Below are 14181 nucleotides of genomic sequence, written 5' to 3' on the forward strand. Positions count from 1 at the left end.
CAGTATTGTATCCATCCAGAGGATGAAGACAAATGTCTCTGGTGATCCCTTAACGTTGGCTTCCAACTTTTAATTGATTATTAAAATTATCCAAATTTTATTTTGTCCAATGTCAAATGTCAAATGTTAGCATGCTGGCTCAACTAATAGCTGCATGGTGAAAATTGAGACCAGAATCTTTTTGACATTTGTTTTAAAATGACCTACCTAGTCCTTGAGCTTTCCTTCTAATTGAAAAATATTTTATTTAATGAATAGACATCTTCAATTTGATAACTAATGAAGCCGTAGCCACATTTCTATCTAAAAGAGCGAAAGGTTTGACTAAACAGAATATTGAAATTTGTGTTGGCGTGAAATTCGCAGTAGCCTTAAAATGCACAAAATGAATGCAATGACAACTTTCTAGCTGATCCAGTTTGTTGGGCTTGCGTGGCTGTAGACTCATGTCTTGGTTGACCAAATAAAAATGACATTAATTATATCTTTATTCATTATTCAACACAGCCAAGCACATGGGACAGACGCAAGTGCCATGTGTCAACCCTCAGAGTTTGTCTACCGCGTTCCTTTTTTTTTGACCCATTACAATGTCATTTTAAAGCCCTACAAACAAAAACTTTGGCTATTAGTTAACATAAATCTTTACAACTTGGCTGGAAAATAGAGATACACCATTTACCATCTCATTGAGTATCTCGTCTGAGGGTGACTTCGAGAGAAAAGTCACTGAAATGAAAAAGTACTTGAAATTCTCGGGAAAACTCGTCAAGGAAATGCAAAGGTTTTCATCAAAAGCATTAATAAATAATAATACATTTAACAAAAGCAAAGGCCGGCATGCAAAGAGGCTGCTAATTTACTTAGGGCCGACTATTTCGAGCTGTGGCTACATACAGTACATCATCGTGAGGCTGCTCCTGATGTGTTGTTTGGCAAAAATCGCAAAAACACACTGTACAGAATGAGAATAAACATACAAATTCTTATATACAATAAAACATTTAGGAAAAAAATGGAGGACATGGGTTGGTTGTTTCACCTTACAACACAGAGGAGGAGTACAATGAGGACGTACATATAACCAGTGAATATGAAACTCTATAATGTCCTTTTAAAAAAAATCTACACCATTGTCCTCCTGCACTGAAAATACGACTTGCTTCTTTGTGTAACAGTGCCGGAGAAGGATCCGGTGCGTTTCAGACCGACGCGAACCGACTGTCTCCGGTGTCAGTCAGCTTATCAAGCCAGTCAATAGCAGCCTCGTAGATTCCAGCCCACCAACCAGTCACAGCGTCTCTTTTTTTTGTCTCGTCCCCGCCGCCCATCCCGGGGTTTGCCGACGAGGCCGTCAGATCTCCGTCAGCGTGACCTTGTAGGTGTCCGTGTGGCTCTCGATGTTGAGGATGAAGGTGTCTTCGTTGGAGTAGTGCTCGATGATGTTGTCGTCCATGTTCACCAGGATCCTGGCACAAAGCCACAACAAAAAGAGACACGCCAAGTTTCACACGTGCATAATTGAAAGGTACCAAAATTGGAATTGAAAGTCAGGCATTTATTTCCTCATTCCACTCACCCTTTTTTACTTTTCTTATACACTTTGGTTATCCTCTCCGTGGGCACGCCGTATTTCTCTGATATCTACGAGTGACAAATGAAAACAGTCCGTAAGCACGGCGCTCTCCTGTGTTGAGAGCTCTTGACAGCTCTCTCACGTGTCCAATGAAAGATAGGTGTTCACTCACAGCATCCATCAGGCCTCGGAGCGTGGGAGACTTCAGCATCAGCGCGTCAAACACCTCGTCAGTCTCCTTCCTCACGTACAACAGCACTGCAGAGGAAAAAGGAGAATAAGTTTATATTAGCTACAATATTGGTTTATGATATGTCATACACCTTTGTTTCGTTTGCAGTCTCTCATTTCAAGGCGGATATTTCTCAGCTGACGGAAGCGAAGCGGCCATCTTGGTACCTCTCTTGTGCGTCTCCTCTTTGATCTGTTTGTGAGGGGACGGACACAGATCTTCATCCGACGGCCTGAACATCCTCTTCACCAGCACGCCCCTGGAAAACAAAAACAAACATGTCACATGCATTCTCTCTTTGCATATGCGGCAACGTGTGCTTCCTCTGAATGACGTCGGTATCTGTACCCGACTTATTTTGCATACTTTATATTTGTATGACCGGTTGTAAATGAAGATGCACACTCACCCTTCTCTCTCAATCTCCTCCGTGTTGAAGGTAAACACCTGGAAATGAAGGAATGAACAAATCAAACAAACAGAAAATATAATCAGAAATCAACTCTAATGGATGGTTTCTAAAACCAGGAAAACTTGTCGAGTGTTTCGGTCTGGAGCTGAATTGCAGCTATCAGGTCATTCTGATACTAAATTCCAGTTTCACCTTTCAGCAGCTGAACTCAGCTGACAGAAAACTGGTTCTTTCACTCTCGTTCACGGAGAAGATGACGTGATGTGTGCGGAGGAGGAGGCGACGACGTACCTGTCCGGCCCTCTGCAGGTTGCCAAAGTGAACATCAGGGATGAAGAGCACGGGCTGAGACTCCAGGTCCGTCATGGTCTTGAAATAGGTGGCGTCGGACTTTTTGGGCGCAGATATCACACCCACACCTCCATCCTTCCCTGGAGATGAGCGGAGAAGAATACTTTGAAAAAAACCCAGTTACATTTATACAGCAAAAAAAAAAAAAGAAAAGAAAGAGGAAACACAAAAATATTTAGGTCATATTGAGATTGATGTATTTTAATGGCCTTTACATTGTCCATCCATTTTGGTTTACATAGATTTAACATAAACAAACTAATTAACAATTTGATGCAAGTTTGTCAACAAGTAACAATTTATGTAATAGTTTATGTAATAGTTCTAATAATCCCATTGTTTTTTAAATACACAAAAAACAGATTTTATACTTTAATAATCAATAAATCCAAATGATTTCAATGTTGTAAGCCTATTTGTTTGAATCCACATTAAGTATTAACTATCACTAGTTATGTCAAACCTGTGTAATCCAGATGGATGGAAATATTATATGTAATGAAAATACGTACATTTTAAAATCAGGCCCAAATGTTTTGTAAGTGAAGAGTGTTTATTAATAATCAATTCATAGCATTTACAGCCATCCGCCGTGTGATTTGATTGAACACCAAAAGAATGCCTTCTCGTTCTACTCGTTTACAGGAAGAAGATATGTATTTGTAAGCGATTTCATTTGAACTTTTTCTAACTTTCTAGACCTCAAATTGCACATAGACAAAATTTTGACAGGAAACTGAATTCCCACGCGGCTCAAACCTTTTGACTTCTTGCGGAACAGTTTTCTCTCCTCGTCCCTTATCTTCCTCTCTGCTCCCTGAGGGGAAAAAACACAAAAAGAAAATACTGTGGAAATGGTCGTTCAGCTGTCTGGAGATTCACTGTGCAGGTGAGACCACTAGAGGGAGGAGTGAAGTCATTATTGACCTCCCTCACGCCACCACTTACTCTGCATGCTTACATCTGCAACACATCTATAATTCAAAGTAGAGCACTCACATGTGTCATTTTATGGCAAAGACTGAAGAAAGCAATAATTGATTGACAGTCTAATCGTGTAATACCGTCCATCTTGAAAGTCTGCCCTCTGATTGGACATTGACAAGACGGGGTCAAAATTCAAACTCCATCATCACACACAATGAGTCGAGTTTGGTGTTTTTGTTGAAAACAGGAACTTGGACATTGTTCCCAGTATTGTGTTGCTTTTGTTGTTGTTGGGTACGTTTTTATTTAAATTTTGAAATTAAAATAAAAAATTATAACAAAACCCAGTTTTGGATATAGGGTTAGGGTCCTTTGAGATGACACATTTGAATCTAGTTCAAAAATATAGACAGAGAGCAGTAACTCAATAAAAGCTTACTCATTCCTAAATTATTCACTGACAAAATGATTAAAGCATTTCCACACCGGATCCTCACGACTGACGCAGAGCGAGTGCTTCCTCACCTTGTCACAGAAGACCTTGATCTGCGAGTACGCCCGGTGCAGCGGCTTGTTGCTGCGGTTGTTGTAGCTGTACGTGTCGATCTGGATCATCAGAGGAAGACCCTTGACCCCTTTCTGAGAGGAGAAGTCCGTACTCAGACAGTTGACTGTGATGAAAATCTGCCGGGGGGACACAGAGATGGGAGTGGGGAAACGGTTTACGCCTTCTTTTGTTTCCTCCTTCTTTTACTTGCCTGCGTGAATGAAATATATTATATAGAAGTGCAAACAGTAGCCGTTCATTGAACATCGTGGCTCTGCAAACAAAACGAAAACAGCCAAGTCTGTGTTTCGTGGGTGTTTTTCAGTTGAAGAATGTTTATCATTTGCAAGCATGACTCCCTATTTCATTCAGAGACACATGGTGCATCCTTTAAAGTCTGTATTTCAAGACTGAACACCTGATGAATACTTTCACAGGGGTTACACTGTGATTCATTTCAAGCAAGTTGGACGTTGCGTCTTCCGTCTTGTGAGTATTTAAATTCTTTGAGCAGCAAAAACTAAATTCCTTTCACCTCCGCTGCGCTCGGCTGAATGCTTAGATAATCTCCGAGTCCTGGTAGATTGATATCAAGACTACGTGTAACTGCATGGTTACATAGTTCTCGATCTTAAAGAGAAGATGCTTTCTTTCTGTGATTTGTTTGAACTGATCCTTTGCTAAACTCACCGTCGAGTTTCTTGTAACACGATGATGTCAACGTGTTTCTGCATTTCTTCCTCTGGCCTTTAACAAATCTTAACACCACGTATCGCCACACGTCTCTGGGTTTTGTTTTTGAATATCAATCCACTCTGCAACACGAGCCAAGGAGGTTGGTCATTAACTTGAACCATAAAAACTCTATCAGCCACGGCAGCCATGGGGAAAGCCTCGAAACTAGACTCGGCACACTGAGTACAAGTATTTAGACCGGTGGTTAACCAACCTTTTGGCACCGTGACTCGTTTATTGTTTTGTTTTGATGTTTTAAAGTATAAATGTGCAGTAAAGTCTATTTGGAAAAAAGGGAGAGATTAGAGCAAAGTCTGTGAAGATAAAACTTCGGGTCCTCACCTGAATTTAACTGTTCTACATACTGCACTTAATGTGGGATTTCCTGACAATTGTGCAAACATTTCCCTCCCTTTTATTAATAACATATGTATTGCTATTATTTTGATTTCTTGTGTGTCTGTGTTGGAGTTGTGTGTTTTCCTGATAAAGAAGATCTGGGTGACTACACGTATTGTGAACTGCGTTTCCCATTTATTTGCCAAGAACGTGTGTGTGGTCCTGATAAATGGCTTGTGATAGAAAGCTTGACTTTAGTTTGTAGTTTGAAAGAGCTCTCTTTTCTCCACTTTCTAATCTATCTTCGTTTGAGGTGTCTACTGTTCACACTCATCCCTAACAATGGAATATATAACTTGTAAACAAGCTCTACTTTTTCACACTTTCAGACATAACATGGACCTGCACACGTTTGTATTAGTACTGAAAAAGCATCATATTGCGCCAAAACCAACTCCAACTATCTCTTTCAGGTATCCTATTTATTCTGACACTTTGCCAAAAACTTTTGTTTTTATTTGAAGAAATTCAAGGAGAGATTTTCAATATCTCTTTCACTTCTTTTCTTTTTTAACCTACTCCAGGTAGAAGCATGACCACTAAACTGCCTGGCTGTTACACCTGTTCCTGCGCCGCAACAGGTATTCAAGCTTAATAGTCACACGAATTAAGAGAAAGAGAGGGATAGAGAATGAACGCGAGAGAAAAAAAGAGTCAATATTGGCTCAGAGACGTGCGCTTGGATTTCCTCCAGCAACGTCTTTGTCCCCAGGCTGCTATTAGAATGAAAGAGGCACACTAACACACACAGACACACACACACACACACACACACACACACACACACACACACACACACACACACACACACACACACACACACAGTCACACACAGTCACACACAGTCACTCGCATTCACACAGAAATGAGGGCAAAACAAACAACAGAGGGTGGGGACCGGGATTGGAGTGTGGTGGCCCTTGGGGGCCTTTGGAGTTCAAACAGTGACAGGGCTTCATTTAAGGAGTGGCCACAAAGGAGTGGGCTACACACAGACAAAAGAAGACAAACAGTTGGAAAAGTACACAACGCTACCCGCCGGCCGGACCATCGACAGCACGAGATTTCTTGCGAAGAAACTGCTTCAAGATTTGCATTCTTCTGTTACAACAACATTTTTGCCGACTTCCTATACACGAGTGTTTCAGTGAGCGCTTCAGTGTTTGTGATGTCGACAGGCGCGCGAGCTTGCATCACAGTCGGAAGACAGTTAATTTGTCAAGTGAGTGCATTTGTTTGCCAACACCTGAATCAGCACAAAAAAAAGAAAAACCTGTCCCACTGCTTTTTCCTCATCTGCAACACACCTCCAGAGCAAACCTGTTCCTGGGAATATGACGAACGCAATATTTGTGTTCCGTACCTTGGCCTCTTCGTTCACATCCCAGGTGAAGGAGATGGCATTGTAGGCGATTTCTTCGATGTTTCCAATTGTGTTGAAGCTCTCCTTGTAATCGGCTGGGAAGACAAGCAGGGAGCTGATTTAGTTCTGGGATCACAAAAACCCAAAAGGTTCATTCTCAAACATACAATTTTGGCGAATATCTGCACACAAGAAAAAAAGGAATCCCTGTATATACAACACAAATTGGCCAATAAATGACACAAGCAGGTAGCCCATTGTTCGTTTAAGATAAGCAATCAAATGGCACGCTTCAATTTTATAAGATATACCCTTATCTGCTTGAGCAAACAAACTCTCGGGCTTCAAAGGCAGCGAGAGGAAACACAGGAGGCTATTTTGGCTCAGAGGGCTGAGAGAGAGACAGTCAGGTGAGCGCACTGGAGGGCCGTAAAAATAAGGCATCGATCTACACTGGTATGCTCTGGAACAGGCAGGATCCGCAATTGATGAAAAGACATCCAGTGGAAAGTGCAGTGACTGTGATCAGACCCACAGAACATAATGTCACTATAAAGTTGAATTGGCGTGTATTCAGTTCAGTACATACGTAGCATTTTCGGGAATATCTGATGACTGTTTGTTTAATGGCAACTTTCTATAACTCCTTGTGTGAGATGATTATTTGGAAAGAGGGACTGCCTCAAAAAATTGAGATTGAGAAGATATGTGATATATATTTTTTGCAGCTTATTAAAAATCAGCAGCACCTCTGCTCGTGACGTCTCAGCGCATCATCCACTCGTCCATCATTCTGTACTGCCTTTGCAGCGGCGACACTTCCTGGCTCTTTAGCAGGTGCACGAAGCAGCAGGACAGGCAGCAACATGCCTATCTGCCAATGCCCCCCCCCGCGCTAAATAACCCCCATTCAAATGATCCATTCATGGGACCTCTCCCCCACCCCCAACCCTGATAAACCCTCCAACGCTATTCAAATCAGCTCTCTGGACAGCGTCAGGTTACAGGCTGCATCCAGCTACAGGCCGATCGCGGATCTGAGGAGAAGGCTGGAGAGGGTGGTCTGTCATCTGACCTGCAGAACTATTTGAATGGACACCCCCCCCCCCCTTTGCAATGCCACTCACTCACACACACACACACAAACACTGGTGCAAACACAGACTCATCACACTGGCAAATGCCAAACAGGATGCCAAAACAAACCATGCTTGGAAAAGATAACACAACAAGGGCGACTGGCGGCAGCTATATGGAAAAGTCATCAAAAACTATACTGCACCTTCAAATCAGGACACAACGACGTCGGACATGATGTTTGACGGCAAAGGCATTGATTCAAGGGTCAGATTATAGAAAACTTTCCTTTGATAACTGCATCTTTGCATTTACACCGTAGCGGTTTCCAACATTTTTCCCAAAATCTCTTGTCTTAAATGTATTTCCCATTCATTTGCATGAGGCTAAAACTTTGATACCATGCTGTGACCTTGACCGTTGACAGATTATGTGTGAAAAAAGAAAAAAAAGAAAAGGTGCATGTCCCCAACCAATTTGTCAAGTTTAATCCAAGTCATCTCTGCGACAGACAAACAGACACAGTATCATCTCACAATCTAAACCTCATCTTCTGACAGGTTGGAAACGACTGTTCTATTATGTATAAAGATGTGTTTGAATTATAAGCTGATAAGAATTTGTTTTGGTTCAAGTAAATATACAATATAAAAGATCTAAACCTAAATTGGGCAAGAATTCCTTTCAACAGACCAAGACCAGCCAAGGAAACAGTGTGGCTAGCATTCCACTCCCTGTTCCAACAAGCCGTATATAAGTGTGTGTGTGTGTGTGTGTGTGTGTGTGTGTGTGTGTGTGTGTGTGTGTGCATCCCATCCACCCCAAGTCTCCCACATACCTCTGAGTCTCTGCCTCTGGTAGCAGGCCCAAGCTTGTCAAAACGCAAACTGCCTACAAGCTTCTCACACACTCATTCCACGAGGCGTAACAAAGATTGGTTCACATTCAAATCCATCAACCGAAGAAAGCACCGGCAGACAAAGGTCAAATGTTAAGAATAAAACAGTAAGGCTGCCAATCGGCACGTGCGCACACACACACACACACACACACACACACACCCACACACACCCACACACACAACGTGGGAAACGCTGCGAGAGAGAAAGTTTACCCTGTTGGTTTGGATTTCGTAGACTTTAAGACATTCGGGCGTGTGTGTGTGTGTGTGTGTGTGTGTGTGTGTGTGTGTGTGTGCGTGCGTGTGTGTGTGGGCCTGCGCGTGTGTTTAGGGCGGCCCAGCCGCCTGTCTCATGGTGGAAGATGGTGGCCAACTGAACAACCCTCAGGCAGACAGTTGGGTGGGGGCTTGTTTGCTCTCACATTGGTCATGCCTTGTTTATCAGCCGGGTACATTCCAGCATTTGCAATAACATAAATCTGTCACTGTCTTTTATTCCATGTGTTCACTGTTCCGACTTTGCCGTTGTGGATATACAGTATGAACAGGGACCTTTTTTTAAAGAAGGAGCTGGGCACATAAAAGTCTTACCGATGTCCAGGACTCTCTGTTTGGCCGTGTGCTGCCGCGAGTGCCAGTACTTCCAGTATTTAAGCTGCTCATCTCGATTCTTATCCTCACTGAACACCACCATGATCACGCTCTTAAAAAAGAAGAAAAAAGTCAAGATGAACGCTGCAGCAGAAGTCTGCAATTTTGATGAAACTGATTCGACAAAAACATCAACAATCAGACAAGTTTTAAAGAATCCCCAACCATAGTCAGAAAAGAGTGCTCATGAAAGCCTTGACACTGAGATTGTAAAAGGAAAACAATGAGCTCAAAGACGCTAAGATGCTCAGTAGAGCTAAAGGGAGCCGCAGAATTATCATTAGTTTGATGATAAACGACCTCTTTCACATACATGTAGTCATCTAATCTATCTATAGTGTGAAAAAATATTGATTCTATAGGAGGTTTTATAAACTTGCAGTCTAAAGGTTTGCACATTTGCAGATTTAAATTACACCATTAAGAACCTAATGTTTACATAGTGTATATGAACTACAGCTTTATCTGGGCTGACTGGAGGCGTGACAAAGCAGTTAAATACTGAATCTGGAGCAATAAGACCATATTGAAAAATAGGGTGAGGGACAAAACGACTGAGAGACTGAAAGGACTCGCTCACCCGCACTTTGCTGGTGGGGTGACGGAGACGGTTGTTGGCGCTGAGCTCGTTGAGTGTCACGGCATAGAACTGGCCTTTGTTCAGGTAGGTCATCGGGCCCTCGCCCTGCTTCTGACGCAGCGAACGAGTGGCGTCCAGCGTGTACCGGAAGCTGTCACTGAACACACACACACACACACACACACACACACACACACACACACAAAGAATGACGTGTGATTAGAAATAACAAAAACACACTTCCTGAATCGCTTCCCAGTCACAATTTTGTTTTCAAAATGTCCCATTTGAGCATTTGCACCGTATAACATATATATTGATATTTGTGCTGCAATGACAAGATGGCTGGGTCTTTGCATTTTTTCCGCGACTTACACTCTCTCCTGATGAAATAAGAAGTCGTCTGTGGCCAGAGAGGAAGGTGTGTGGTACTTCTGTTGAGAGTGGGGGGAAAAAAAAACAGAACGAGGAAATTATTTGGGCCCAATGTAACAAAGTAATGTTTCCCTGTGAGGAACTGGTCAAACAATGCTGTAAATGAGAACTTAAAAAAACACCTGTATATTCAGCAGGAGTGTTGTCATTTGAATAGATCAGAATGGCAATGGTGTCTTCACGCTCACAGAAAAAAAACAACAAAAAAAAAAGCCCTGAACAACCACTTGTTAATTCTTGTTCAGGTGACGGAACCTTTGGACTCGGGGAATCTTAATTAAACATCTCTCTGTCTTAACGTGCCATGAGACGACAACTCCACCCAGCACAAACTGTTGCTGCCTTCCGACATTTCCCACGGTTCCTTTTCGCACCGACTGTACTTTCAACTGTGCTTCGATCTGTGTGTGACGATGGAGAAAATAAAAGTAATAGAAATCTGCGGAAAAAAAAATTCCAGTAAAAGAAAAAAAGGAAGGTGAGCTCTTTTCTTACAGTCAAACATATCGTTGCATTTGGGCCGCTGACCTTTTTTGTTGGATTTCTCTATTTTTGATTGCCCAACATTGGTGTGTCTTACACCTTAACTGACACGACACTAAGCCATTTATCTGTTATTACAATGTCAATATTTGGACAGGTATCTGCGGCAATATAATAACATGTAAAAAACGGATAAATTTGACTCAAAAAACGCGAAGAACAGTAGTTATTTTCAACAGCAATAGTGTGTGAGGGTGTGACAACCACGTTTTTGGCTGGCAATTTCTATGAGTGACGTCAAAGTCATTTTCCCTTTGTTGGGAAATTGTTTATTTTAACAACTTTCATAGGGCTGAAAGAGTAAAACCATTCAATATTTAATGGGATAAGAGACGTCATCATCAGGTTAAGAAACACAGTTTTTCTTGTGTATTTTCCCGTCACAGTAATGACACAGTGCCTCTGTCGTCGCCGGCGTCTTTTCTCACCCCATTTCTCTCCTCCTGGTACGGGCTGTCAGGCGGACTCTGCTGGTCCCCTTTCCCATACGAGCTGTGGCTGACGGTGGTCACCTCATACGGACTCTGTTCGTAGATCACCCTCGCCGACTCCTCTGCTTCCCCCCTGTAGTGAAGCCCCGGCCCCGGCGCCGTGAACACGGACGTGTACACCTCGGCCTTCACCGCGCCGGCCCCCGTGGAGCTGCTGAACTGCTCCCGCTTGGTCTCCTGCTGCTCTGTGCTCAGCGACAGGTTGACGGGGACAGATTTGAGGACCTGAACGCGATTGTCCACCGTCTCCACCTCGCCGGGGTTGCTCTGCAACGTCGACCTAAACAAACAGAGGGATTAAAACTGATTCATATTTTTTAACTTTTGTTTTGAGTCCAACTTCATGCAATTTGGGTATCGGATACATTTCGATTTCAAACAAGTGAGGGTTGTCATGAAGCGAAATCCACTGAGCAAACGGACTTCAATCACGTCATTTAACTACTTCTGGAAGTTAATACAAACTGATACCTATCAAAGCCTTCTCTCCTACCTCATCGTGAAAGTGATTAGCAACATACGACAAATTCATACGAAACTTTCCTTCTTGTCAACGAATCCAATTCAAAGATCAAAACCAGCAATGAACTACTCCTACAAACACCTATTGTTTGAGTAGCCGAGGGCTAATGTGTCTAATTCCTCTGTCTAAGTGAAGTCCCTTGTTGTGACAAACACATTGGTTGACGTGTTCCTCTATGAGGATTATTCAATCGTCCGATTGTAAAATTGGATGTCTCCCATTTCAAGCGATGTTTCACCAACTACAGATTAGTTACATTTTTAGTTTATTTCTTATTCAACAGCATAGAAAAAGATTTATATCATTACGTCTTTCTTTTTTTTTTACCGGCCTCAGTCCATCCAGTGCTTCTTTAATTCAGTGATGAAAGAGACACAAAACTCACTCAGCTGTGAAATTTGCCCACACGCACACAAAGTGCTTGTCATGTCTTGTTATCTCGATAATGTTATGGGAATTCTTTTTAGTCCTGAGCTATTTCGTATTACACTGTCGTATATGTAATCCTATAAACCGCAAGTGGAACATGACAAAATACTACAGTTACTGAGCTCCAAGGATTTAACTCCCCACACAGCTGGAAAGGTCTTCACCCCCCCCCCCCCCCCCCTTCTGTCTCTCTGTCCGAACATGTGCAACCTGGACTCACCTCTTGTCCTGCTCCTCTGTCATTTCAACAACTTTGGGAACTGGCAGGAGCCTCTTTTCTTTAGGCACCTGGAAGGGGAAAAAGGAAGATGTCACTGGTTGGTCAAAATCATTAAAAAAAAAAACGGAAACTATGTCCTCTAGCTTTTCACTTCACGCCTTTCTCTTTATGAAGGTTTCATTTGGTCAGAACGTATCCCATGAGTGATTTAAGTACAAAACACTTTGTTTGTTTCAGGTCCTTCACAACGTATTTTTGCACAAAGAATACATTTCATGAACTGGCACTAACAAATGCTTGCAAGCGTATTAAGAGTTTTACATGATCAGTTTGAATTGGAAATTATCTGCCAACTATATTTGTCTGAACATGACCAACGTCTTGCTCACTTCATATTGGCGTTTCAGATATACATTTTGGTTCATTTTTCAACGATGTCTCTGAACCTTGTAGTAGTCATAGAGGAGGCCCAGGGCGTTGGCGCTGTCCTCGTCCCCGTTGATGCTCATCATGGCCTTGGTGGCGGCGGTCAGCGGGTTCTCCAGGTACGACCGCCATGCCTCGTCCTCGCTGGTGTAGGCCCGACGCACCGCGGGGAAGGAGCTCTCGTTGGGGACCACCACCACCAGACGTTTACTGACAGACACACGGGGGAAAAAAACACTTTCAATTCAAAAGTGACCACGTGCAAATAGGTGTTATCATGTAGAGGTCTACAGGTTTCTAGCTCATCAAAAGCTACATCATCATTTACATATTTAAAATAAGTCCTTTTTTGTGGCCTGCTGGTTGAAAAAGAAGAATTTCGATTTTTGATTTTTCTACGTTAAATAATCAATCAAAAAGTACAGATAGCAAATAATAGCAGCTGTGGGGATTTTGGTGCATGTCTTGTGAGTGTGCAGGGATTGTTCTCTTTAGGCCCACTTGAGTCGACATCACAGACCAGTTAAACAAGCAGTGTTGTCACAACGTCTATTTGAACTCAGCCGATCACAGGAGGCTCTGAATTGTTCAACTGCGACTCGGAAAAGGAACGACGTCGATATAATGTCACACCTTTATGAAAGCGGCCGGACATCCAACAAGTCGGTGATTGTGTTGTAGCCTCAAGTTCAATTCCCGTCAGTGTTTATTTACTTGTGTTTAGGACAATGTGTGTGTGTGTGAAACAAACTGACATTGTTTTCTTGACATCAAACAGGAAGCATTCAAATGCCATAGTTTTCAAACTATGAAAATCTATACTATATAGTTATCTATATAACTTGTGTTACTAGTGTGGTTTCTCGAATTGACATTATCTGCTGCCTTCCAGGTTTACCTGCCAAATAAAACACATTTGTGTCTCTGATGTCACACTGATGCAGACCGGCTTAGAACAAGATCAACAATAGTAGAGAAGAGGCAGCAACTGACAACACCCCGGATGAATCTGTTCCACCATGTCCGCCTTTTAAAGTAGACTATTACAGTTTTTTCATTATCGATTAATCTGTTGATTATTTTTCTCGATTAATCGATTAGTTGTTTGGTCCATAAAATGGTGAAAAATGCCGATCCTGTTTCCCTAAAATCCCAAGATGATGTGTTTGTGTGTGTGCCTGTGTGTGTGTGTGTGTGTGGGGGGGGGGGGGGGGGGGGGGGGGGGGGGGTTGCGTTTACGATTTGAACAACTCTACTCTGGTGGATCTTTGACTGAATATCACCACTGCGTGTCATAATAGAGGCAGACACCTGTTGTTTCCACAGCAGCGCCGATGCGGGACGACACACTGCAGAGTCCCAG

General features: G+C 42.6%; 1 protein-coding gene across 2 annotated transcripts in view; it reads right to left on the reverse strand.

Moving 5' to 3' along the window:
• Positions 1 to 470: 470 nt before the first annotated feature.
• grhl2b (grainyhead-like transcription factor 2b) overlaps positions 471 to 14181 on the reverse strand; it is a 14763-nt gene continuing 1052 nt past the window's right edge. For both annotated transcript variants that reach the window (XM_035620584.2, XM_035620583.2), the window contains exons 2-16: positions 12839 to 13028; positions 12393 to 12460; positions 11158 to 11500; positions 10127 to 10185; positions 9752 to 9908; positions 9112 to 9223; positions 6543 to 6637; positions 4024 to 4182; positions 3331 to 3388; positions 2512 to 2651; positions 2218 to 2255; positions 1976 to 2067; positions 1749 to 1834; positions 1580 to 1644; positions 471 to 1469 (exon numbers count right to left, since the gene is read on the reverse strand). In XM_035620584.2, the coding sequence (XP_035476477.1) occupies positions 1355 to 1469; positions 1580 to 1644; positions 1749 to 1834; positions 1976 to 2067; positions 2218 to 2255; positions 2512 to 2651; positions 3331 to 3388; positions 4024 to 4182; positions 6543 to 6637; positions 9112 to 9223; positions 9752 to 9908; positions 10127 to 10185; positions 11158 to 11500; positions 12393 to 12460; positions 12839 to 12904 (1653 nt within the window). In that variant the 5' untranslated portion in view covers positions 12905 to 13028 and the 3' untranslated portion in view covers positions 471 to 1354. The remainder of the gene's footprint in view (positions 1470 to 1579; positions 1645 to 1748; positions 1835 to 1975; positions 2068 to 2217; positions 2256 to 2511; positions 2652 to 3330; positions 3389 to 4023; positions 4183 to 6542; positions 6638 to 9111; positions 9224 to 9751; positions 9909 to 10126; positions 10186 to 11157; positions 11501 to 12392; positions 12461 to 12838; positions 13029 to 14181) is intronic.

Source organism: Scophthalmus maximus, chromosome 22, assembly GCF_022379125.1.
Source record: "Scophthalmus maximus strain ysfricsl-2021 chromosome 22, ASM2237912v1, whole genome shotgun sequence".
Classification (NCBI taxonomy): Eukaryota; Metazoa; Chordata; class Actinopteri; order Pleuronectiformes; family Scophthalmidae; genus Scophthalmus; species Scophthalmus maximus.